The 10,526-nt window shown below is 29.7% G+C and overlaps 1 protein-coding gene and 1 long non-coding RNA gene across 3 annotated transcripts; one reads left to right on the top strand and one right to left on the bottom strand.

Annotated features, from left to right (window-relative positions):
- Positions 1–2,345: 2,345 nt before the first annotated feature.
- LOC106402771 (ras-related protein RABE1c) lies at positions 2,346–4,624 on the top strand. The gene is made up of 9 exons (XM_013843560.3): positions 2,346–2,605; positions 2,707–2,784; positions 3,193–3,265; positions 3,346–3,446; positions 3,687–3,752; positions 3,854–3,951; positions 4,024–4,086; positions 4,178–4,270; positions 4,349–4,624. The coding sequence occupies exons 2-9, from the start codon at positions 2,712–2,714 to the stop codon at positions 4,430–4,432; spliced, it is 651 nt and encodes a 216-aa protein (XP_013699014.1). The 5' UTR covers positions 2,346–2,605; positions 2,707–2,711; the 3' UTR covers positions 4,433–4,624.
- A 696-nt stretch (positions 4,625–5,320) lies between these two features.
- On the bottom strand, positions 5,321–9,668 carry LOC125607002. 2 transcript variants are annotated; one of them, XR_007338244.1, is made up of 3 exons: positions 6,836–9,668; positions 6,628–6,698; positions 5,321–6,476 (listed from the first exon to the last, which is right to left on the bottom strand). It is a non-coding gene; the product is annotated as an uncharacterized LOC125607002 (long non-coding RNA). The 2 variants fall into 2 exon arrangements; XR_007338243.1 differs by having other exon boundaries at positions 6,628–9,668.
- Between the last annotated feature and the right edge of the window lie 858 nt (positions 9,669–10,526).

Below are 10,526 nucleotides of genomic sequence, written 5' to 3'. Positions count from 1 at the left end.
TGCTTTAAATCATTAGTATTTATATATATATATATATATATATATATATATATATTATTTAGTTTGAATATTTATTAAATAAAAATTCATATGTGCTATATTTTATGATCATTTGTAACTTATTATAACAAAAAAAATAATCTATTGATCACAAAATTTTCAGAGTGGGAATCTTCAAATTTCTAATAATATATAGACGTTTTGAAAAATTCAAAATATAACATATAATAAAAAATATAAATATTTTTATTATATATTTAATGTAATTTTTTAATATCTTTCAATAATATAAAATTTTAAAAAAAAGAACTAAGATACGAAAATTGTTATCAAATATTTATTATTCATAATAATTAATTTTCATATATACGTTAATCATATTAGGTAATTTCGTAGCTTATAATTAAGGAAAGTGCAAAAAAAAAATTTGGTAGATTATTTAACAATTCGATAGTTAGTTTAATAAAAAATATAATGTAAGTTAAGATGGACCAACCTATTTTTCTAAGAATAGTATATTTTATATAGTCCTTTATTAAATGAGAATTTATAATCATACAATTCTATGATCATTCATATCGTTTTATAACTGAATATTTAAATCATCGATAACAAAATTTTCAATGTGAAATCTTTAATAAGTTTATAATTTATAAATGTTTTTGAAAATTCATTGAAAGTTTTAATATTAAAATATTTATGTAATCTTATGGTATATAGTTTAATCTATATATATATATGTTTTATTATTAAATGATATTTTTTACTCATATGGTTTTAAAATCATGTGTATCTTCTTATAATATTAAATAAAAGTTCATATTAATACAATTTTATGATCATTTATAACTTATTATGACAAAAAATAATCTATTGATCACAAAAATTTCAGAGTGAGGATCTTCAAATTTCTAATAATTTATAGACGTTTTGAAAAATTCAAAATATAACATATAAGAAAAAATATAAATGTATTTATTATATATTTAATGTAATTTTTTAATATCTTTTAATAATATAAAATTTAAAAAATAACTAAGATACACAAAATTGTTATCAAATATTTATTATTCATAATAATTAATTTTCACATATATGTTAATCATATTAGATAATTTCGTAGCTTTTATTTAAGGAAAGTGCAAAACATTTTTTGGTACATTATTTATCAATTCGATAGTTAGTTTAATAAAAAGTGTAATATAAGTTAAGATAGATCAACCTATTTTTCTAAGAATAGTATATTTTATATAGTTATTTATTAAATAAGAATTTATAATCATACGGTTCTATGATCATTCATATCGTTTTATAAAAAAATATTTAAATCATCGATAACAAAATTTTCAATATGAAATCTTTAATAAGTTTATAATTTATAAATGTTCTTGAAAATTCATTGAAAGTTTTAATATTAAAATATTTATGTTATCTTATGGTATATAGTGTTTAATCTATTATATATTTATTTTATTATTAAATGATATTTTTTACTCATATGGTTTTAAAATCATGTGTATCTTCTTATAATAAAAATGTTAAACCATTGATCATTAATTTTTAACATAATAATTTTAATAGTTTTAGTCATTTATTGTCGTTTTTAAAAATTCAAAATATAACATATACGAAAAAATCTAAATTTTACTTTTATAGCTAATTTGATTGTTTTATTTATTTTAAAAATATAAAATCAAACAAAAAATGATGGAGGAGATATAAATTGTTATCAAATCTTTATTATTTAAATCATTAATTGTCATATATATATTAGTCATTTATGGTAATTCCGTAGGTTTTATTTAAGGAAAGAAAATATCATATCATATCATTATATCATATAGTTTGACCAACTTATGTATCTAACAACATATAAAAATCGAATGTGGACCTACTTATTTTTCAATTGAATGTAATTGACTACCTAATTGAGTGCCACCTATGCATTGGGGCCTCTTTTAATTAATACAAAATTGAGGTTACATCTTTTCAAATGTTCCTCAATTAATATATAAGGGATTTAACATCTTCCATTAGAAAAATTCAAATGCACATAACAATAAATCAAAAACCATAGGACAATATTATTAAAATAAAATAGATTAAGTCATCATAGCAAAATAACAAAAAGAAAAAAAAAACACCACAAACTATTCTATAGTAAAAACCTCATTTTCAATTTATTATATTAAATTTAAAATAATTTTCAAATGTTTTATAAAATTAAAATATATTTTAATATAAACTAATTTTATTATAAATTATCCGTCCGTAGGGTGGGCCAATCCCAAGTATGCTATATTTTGAAGACATGTTGGTCCAGCTATCTGATTTTGATTAAAGTAATTAACAAAGGGCCCATGAGGCTTCGTGCCTTTAAAGGCCTTCCAAAAGAAAGAAGAATCCTTCTCTCTTTCTGTGCACTCCTATTCGGTTACAGTGGTAACGTGCGCGTGGTATTCTATCGTGCACGCGAAGCAGAGACAAAAGTAGAGAAGAAGAAGACGCCGAGAAGCTAAATCGGGAGTGGCGCATTATAGCAGTCCGCCATATCCTTCGGTGTCGCTTCTCCTCTCCGATTACATCGGTCTCTTCTCTTCTTCCGGTAAATGTTTTCTTCTTCTTTCTAGGGAGATTTTGTTTTTTGTTTACGATGAAACAAAGATGTATATGGTTTGATCTCTAAGCTTTTTTTTTCTCGTTTAGAATCGATGGCTGCTCCACCGGCTAGGGCCAGAGCCGATTACGACTATCTCATAAAGCTTCTTTTGATTGGAGATAGCGGTACGTCATATCTCAGTTTCCTCCATGTTTTTGTTTCTCGGGATCCTCGCACATGGTCCTGAACCGATTCATCTCCTACTGAATCGATCTATTTAGTGTGATGATGATGTTTCGGAGTTTTATTCATCTGATGAAATTGATCATAGATAGTGCTGTTCGTTTGGTGGGCGTCAATTTTTTTAATAAACTCTTGTTCGTTTTATTGACGTTGGTACTGTGTCCTCTAAACGCTGCGTCTTCGCGTCGATCGCCAAAAAAATCTGCGTCTGCGATTAAAACTGCGTCGGCGTCTACGAAACGAACAACAACTATTTTCATTGACGCCGACGCCGAAAACTGTGGCAACCAAACGAACATGACTGATGTTGATGCGTGATCGTTGCTCACGTTTACTTTGGTTGGTTGCAGGTGTGGGCAAAAGTTGCCTCCTCCTACGTTTCTCGGATGGCTCATTCACCACTAGCTTCATTACCACCATTGGGTTTGTCTTCTGAGATTCTAAACCCTTTCATCTCTATCTTTAATCTCATGGAGTCTCCTTCTGTTGCCTTTTTGATGTAGCATTGACTTTAAGATAAGAACCATTGAGCTTGATGGCAAACGTATCAAGCTCCAGATTTGGGACACTGCTGGTCAAGAACGTTTCCGCACCATCACCACTGGTCAGTTCCTCTTTTTTTTTTTTAATTTTTTTTAAATATAAATTTGATTACTTAGAGTCTGATCAAATTCGTTATACTCTTGAGGAGATGAGCACCTAAATACTAGATACTTACAGGTGCTATGATCACTAATTTTGCTTTGTTTGGCTGATTAGTTTGCTTGGTCTTGTATACTTGATCTGTGTTCTATCTTTTTCTGACCATATCTACTTGTCCTTTTTTTTTTTTGCATTTTGATAGCTTATTACCGTGGGGCAATGGGCATTTTACTAGTGTATGATGTCACAGACGAGTCCTCCTTCAACAGTAAAACCCCCCTCCTCCTTTAAAGCCTTTCACTTGCGGCTTCTTTTTATAAAAAAAAATCCTTAAGTCAAAAGGGTCATCATATCTCGACGTGTTTGCAGACATAAGGAACTGGATTCGGAATATCGAACAGCACGCTTCAGATAATGTTAACAAAATCTTGGTAGGGAACAAGGCTGACATGGACGAAAGCAAGAGGGTATGATCTCTTATCCCACTTTATGATTCACGGCTGGTCCTAAATAATAACATAGTTTCTTGCTACTTTCAGGCTGTACCTACAGCCAAAGGTCAGGCGCTTGCTGATGAGTACGGAATTAAGTTCTTCGAAACTGTAAGTCTAAACAATTCTCTCAATCTTAGATAATGCAGCTTCCGTCAACTAGCTTGTTTACGTAGCTGTATCTATATGCGTCTTGTTGCAGAGTGCCAAGACAAACCTAAACGTGGAAGAAGTTTTCTTCTCCATTGGCAAGGACATAAAACAGAGGCTTTCTGACACTGACTCCAGGGCTGAGGTTTGTCACATCTCTGCTTGCGTTGTTACTTATCGTCATTCAAACGCATTGTTTCATGTTTTGTTTCGTCAATTGCAGCCTGCCACGATCAAGATAAGCCAAACGGACCAGGCATCTGGAGCCGGGCAAGCCACCCAGAAGTCTGCATGTTGTGGAAGTTAATAAAGTTTTGAAATTGAAGTGGAAACTTAAGATTTCGTGAGGTGCTTGTGTAATTTTTATCTCTGTTCCAACATTCCTGGTTCTTTCTTAATTGCCTTTCTCTATTTGTAGGAAGGTTTAATTGAAACTTGTATTCTTCTTTTATTCATACATTGTTATGTTAGTCATCTATTAACTTGCTTGGCTCTTTTATTTAATCTCTTAACTTTAGAGTTGTCTACTTATCTTTACACACCACTAGGGGTTTGGCCCGCCCTACGGGCAGGTGAATTTGCACTAAAATTATTTTATGTTTGAGTGTATTGTATTTTAATTTTACAAAATATTTGAAATTTTACTTTATATTGAAAATAATAAGTATTATATGTTTTTATTCTAAAATTATATTTTAAACTTCGCTAAATTTTGTTGGTTTGAAGTGAAAAACCACTAAAATTGTTTTGTTAAAGAATACAAAATTATTAAATCAGAAAACTAAAGAAAATGTAATGATTTATATTTCTATTTGATTTCTGTTTCAATTTGATATATTTGAAAAAAATTAAAGTAAGAATAATTAATATTTTTCATATTTTTAAGAGTATCAGATTTTAATATTATTATAATAACTAATTTCTCACGATAATAAATTACTACACCCACCTCCAAACTAAATCAATTGAAAATCAAATGTAATGTGATAAAATTATTAAAATTTATAATTTAAGTAATATACAAATATTTTCAATATTGTCTTAGTATGTATTATGTAACAACAAATGATGTTTTATAATATATATTTGTTTTATTTTATATTAGATTTTTAATTTATAATAAAATTTTCTTTAATTTTTAGTGTTTTACTAATTATTTTTGTAAATTATTTTAAGCATTTGTTGAACTTTTTTATAAAAACAATTTGTTGAAAATTTTGCTCATACTATTTGAAAATATTTTATAGATTAATAGTGTTATAAATTAACAAATTATTATAGTTCTAACATAATTTTACTTGAGTTTTATACCCTATCTTATTAAATAATTTACTTTGAGTGAACCAAACATAAAAAAAAAAATTAAATGTAGTATAACCATTAATAATCTGAAAATTAAGATGAACCAGACTGGGTATAAATGTTTTCTGAAAAAAAAATTTCTTAAAGAAATAACTAAATCCTTTAGTCTTTTTAATGTTGGCTGTATTGAATGAAAGTATATAATTCCTATCTAATCAAATATCTCATTCTTAGTTTCAACATAGTTGCAACGATAACATCGTAAAACATATATATAATTACCTAACTAAATGGAACAACACAATATGTTGGGTTTATATTTCAGCCCAAAACAATCAAAGAATATGTCACCAAGCAAACAATTATGCACACTAAAACTGCAGTGTTTCTTGTTTTGAAGCTTAGAATAATTTTTTAAAGATTTAAAGAGAGCTATGAAAATCAGAAGCATACCCTAGTTTCATAACAATCCCCAAAAACAGAGGAGAAATCCTAATTGGATTTCACAATGATGACCTCAAATGTTATTTTCTCTCTTTTTCTGATCAAAAATAAAAACTCATACGATGATGACAACGAATGTTTGTTTCTCTACACTAAAAATGGCCACTATTTCAAAACTTATTTGTCTTTATATTCTCTGCTACAAATAGAGAAAGCTGATCTGAAAATAACAATCGTTGCATAAAAGTATCCCTTATTTTTCCACCTGATTCTTCAACTGCTTATTTTTTTCTCTTTCACATACACAGGTCTACGATTTCGCTTTTACACATATCGATCAGTGGCTGCTCAGAAGTTGAATACTGGTTAAAAAACATCCTAAAATATTTAACTTTTGTTGGAGTCCAACACCACATGTTTCTTCTCTTTACCGCCATTTTAACTTATGTCATCGCCACCATCTCTGTCAACATTCTCCTTGCAATCCTCCAAACCCAACGTTGCGGCCTATCCCTCGGCCCAGTCCTATAATTTATAACCTAAGTGCACATCCTCTGTTCCAGCTAAGAGACATGTCTTTCGAGAGACATAGATATAAGAGCCACCTGAAAAGTCCAAGTTGGCATTTTCTTTCTTGTATGAGATCTAAGTCATTATTGGCTACAAATGTTGGAAAATAATTCACTATCTTTTAACTTATATACGCCACCAAAATAGTGTCAGATGCTTAAAAATAAGTGCTAATGTGGCAATTACCCGTTATTGCAAATTCCTCCAGCGCATCATGTATCCGATTCTGAATATCCTCTAAAGGCCCAGATTCTAAGCTTTAGGGATGAAAAGTAAGAGGTTATCAATTTAAAAGAAACATATGTAATGACGACATAAGCATCGAACTTTAGGAAATAATAATGTGATTCCAACTACAGTGACTCCAGGTAACTTTTAAAGAAAAGTATCTTACCACACCAAAGAATCGTTGAGGAACCCCTAGCCTCTGAGATGAGGGTAACATTTATTTCTGCTCCCATGTTGTCTATGTCCCCTCAGTGGCAAAAAAAAGAACTATTTACTAAGTTCATATGTATAAAATTTAGCATATAATAAATCAGACCACAAATTGTTTATAGTCATTTAATTGCTTACTTAAAATTCAGGAGAGCTTCACAGTCAATGTCTTTAACCAATCTGGCATGAATCACACATAATAAATATGGAGATAATTGAATCATGTTTCGAAATTTATTCGGTCACATCTCATCTCATCCATATATAATGAAAAGAAGTACGCATTGCAATTATGAAACAGTACATTCCATCAGAAAACAAACCGTAAAGATGCTTCTGAGACTTACAAACTCAATCGCATGAAAATGCAAGAAGATGACCCAAGCAACAAATACTCTTCTTCACAAAATAAACTTGAACTGAAAAAGCCGATAAAACAACGCCAATCCATAACTTTTGGTTCCTCAAGCTGCTTGCTTTGTCTAGTTGAATCTTTGATCTTATCAGCTTCTGGAAACCATTATGAGACGGCGTTTAGGTTAGGGGGAGGATGAGTGATTTTTAGATTTTTGAGAATTAGATTTTAGGTTGGACTGCGAAATGGTTTAAATGGGATGCAAAGGTTAACTTAATTTTTGTATCCAAGCCTAGTCCACAATGACATGTCACTTTGATTGGTCCTGATTATTTTGACCATGTGGATAGCTTTAGGAAGCTTAAAAATAGCTTCTTTTATATAGTGGGATAACTAGTACTCTTTTCTTTTTATATTAGTTATCGTTTTAGAGTTTGAGAAAATTCTTAATGTCCTTTTGTATTTCAAGCACTTGTTTGAATTTTTTTTTTTTTTTTAATTTTACTTATTTTTTGTAGTTTATTAGTTCCATAATCAAATAATGCAACTGATAGAATAATAAATTTAATAGTTTTTTAATCTGTGTAAAAATACTTAAAATGACAAAATAAAATAATGAGCGTACAAAATGTTTATTATAAAAAAATTGTTTGTGTTGTACATAGGTAAAGTTTCATAAGATTTTATTATCCCCTTATTATTCTTTTAGGAGCATTATTATAAACTACCTTTGGCTTCATATGTTTTTTTTCGTCAGCAATATAAACAGAATCATGTAAACTCTGCAAACCAAACGATTGCTTTCGTGCACTGCGTACAAGACTGTCCGCCTTTAAATTCTGCGTCCGTGGTACATGAATGACCTCTGAACTATGAAAACGTCTCTTCAAAACCTTTATATCTTCTAAATAACTAGCAAAGACTGGCCATTCTTCTGATTCCGAAACCATCTTTACCAACTGAGAACAATCTGTTGCAAATATAACAATAAACTATCTTATATTTCTCATACACTCTATTGCTCAAATAAGCGCTTTCATCTCTGAATGATGTGGCGATTGACTCGCTTTTGTATTACTCGCTCCCATTAAACCATCAAAACCATTCAGTGTACTATACCACCTTTGTCCTGAAAGTAAATCCCTCCGTAAAACACTATCGGCCTGGGATATACGGTACTATCGCTTGTACTGGTAATCGAGTTTGCTCGATTCCTTGTGTTAGTGAGATATGCGCCTCCGCCCAAAGTAAAGACTCTGTTTCTGCCAATTTGAGAGTATCTCTAGGATTCATGTCCAAATTACTAAGAGAAAATTACTAGAATGTTATGGAAAAGTTGAGATATGACTAGAATAACATACATCTTTTAAAAATTATTAGAATGTTTGTATACCCATAGTGAATTACAACTAAGGCCTTTGGTTAGTTTTTTTAATTGAGACTATTTTTACACAACAAATCCATAATTATTATATCCACGTCATTAATAACTGTAATTATTTTGATCAAAAGAAAAAAAAGACAATGAATCCTCTTTGTAACTAAACTTCATGTGTTGAAAAAAAAATCAAAAGTTTCAACGTTCGTCGCTTAATCCCTAATCTTTTGAGTTGATATTGTTGTTTGTCGTTCAAAATTCTCGAACTTTCTTCTCCAATAACGTCTTCACCGGAATCGTCTTCGCCGCAAGTGTTTCTACAAAATCTTCTTCGCTGCAATCGCCCGAAATCATATTCTCTGCTAAGTTTTTCGAGTTTGTGGCTGAGTTTTAATTTATGTTGTGGCTGAGTTACTTTTCTTTTACGACTGGTTTAATATGTAGTTCTGGCTGAGTTACTTCCCGCCAATCTCCGAAAACCTAGTTATAAGAAATGTGCATTCTGAGGAGAAAAGGAAAATACATTCTAAAAAACACCCAAATTAGCAATTTTGGGATGCATTCATTTAAGTTTGTTTGTGATTTGAACCCATATTTGGATAATCTAATTTTTTTTCAGATCTAAGTGAAAGAGAAGATTGAACAAGAAGAGAATGGAGGAGATGGAAAGAAGTGACAAATTCAGCAGAGACGACACAGAGAAATTCAATGAAGCTTGGAGACATAGAGGAGTTATCACCGAAATGGTGCAGAAAACTTGTATTTTTGGTTTTCTATGTAAAAAATATAACTCACCCGTGTATTTTGTATTTGACTTTTACCATATTTACACAACTCAGCCATGTCGTTTATATATCTCAGCCGTGTCATTTATATAACTCAGTCATACCGCAAACATACCCTAAAATCAGAAAATGTTTATATAACTGAGCCGTGTCGTTTAGATAACTCAGCCGTATCGTTTATATAACTCAGCCATACCTCAAACATACCCTAAAATCGGAAAACTGAGTTCAAGTACTTTAAAAAAATATATTGAAGATCATCTTATCAATATCAAGTGAATATAAATCAACTGAATGTGTATAGTTTCTTGAATTTTCAAGTTGAGACTTTAACTTGATCTTGAGATATATGTTCTCTTACAATCACTTATACAATTCTTACTTACAAAACTCTAACTTTAATTTTTTCTTAAATCTAATCCTCTAATCCTAAACTATAGAATTATAAATTTATAAAAACTATAAAGTTTATCTTTGAATATTAAATCTGATTTTTTTTATTATTTAAAGCTTAAGGTTTAGGTTTAAAGTTTAGGTTTATAGTTTAGAGTTAAACTCAAATTTTACTCATTTTTAATAAAATTAATCGTTAATTTTTAAATTGCATTTTAAATTTTGATTTAAACCCGTAATTACATTCTTTAAATTTAAGCAATTTTTAAAACAAATAGAAAATAACTAAATTACAATTTATATTGTTTTTTTCATGACCATTGATTGATTTTAATCTAAGGGTTTAAAATTATATTTTTGTCTAACCTCACCTTTTTTTTTCTTATTGGTTAATCTTTCTTTTCCAAGCCACACAATTTATGGTCATTGATTAAATGAAATCTAAAGGCTAAAATCATTCTCTCATTTTCTTACAATTGATGTGACTTAGCATCTTCATCTTTGTTTCTTTAACTCTTTCTTCTTCTGCAAAACGACGAATCCGAAGAGAGAGGGAGCAGCAAGATGTCGGATCACCATACATGAGACTGGAGGAGAGAAAGCTTCTTCTCTAACTGACCATGATCGAAGACGACAACCACTGCAATAGATCTGTCTTAGATTTTTGAGTTTTTAGATCTATGTTGTTTATGCGACTGATTTGTCTCTTGATTCCTAATCTATAGACTCATTTTTT

Source organism: Brassica napus, chromosome A1 (genome assembly GCF_020379485.1).
Source record: "Brassica napus cultivar Da-Ae chromosome A1, Da-Ae, whole genome shotgun sequence".
Classification (NCBI taxonomy): domain Eukaryota; kingdom Viridiplantae; phylum Streptophyta; class Magnoliopsida; order Brassicales; family Brassicaceae; genus Brassica; species Brassica napus.
The sequence above is the reverse complement of the archived record's forward strand: the minus strand, read 5'-3'. Positions and strand labels throughout refer to the sequence as shown.

What these genes read in the sequence shown, in the direction of transcription:
- LOC106402771 (XM_013843560.3), top strand. Translation starts at nt 2,712, where the DNA reads ATGGCTGCTCCACCGGCTAGGGCCAGAGCCGATTACGACTATCTCATA. An exon ending in TTTCCGCACCATCACCACTG is followed by an intron (nt 3,447 to 3,686) that starts GTCAGTTCCTCT and finishes GCATTTTGATAG; the next exon opens with CTTATTACCGTGGGGCAATG. An exon ending in ACACTGACTCCAGGGCTGAG is followed by an intron (nt 4,271 to 4,348) that starts GTTTGTCACATC and finishes CGTCAATTGCAG; the next exon opens with CCTGCCACGATCAAGATAAG.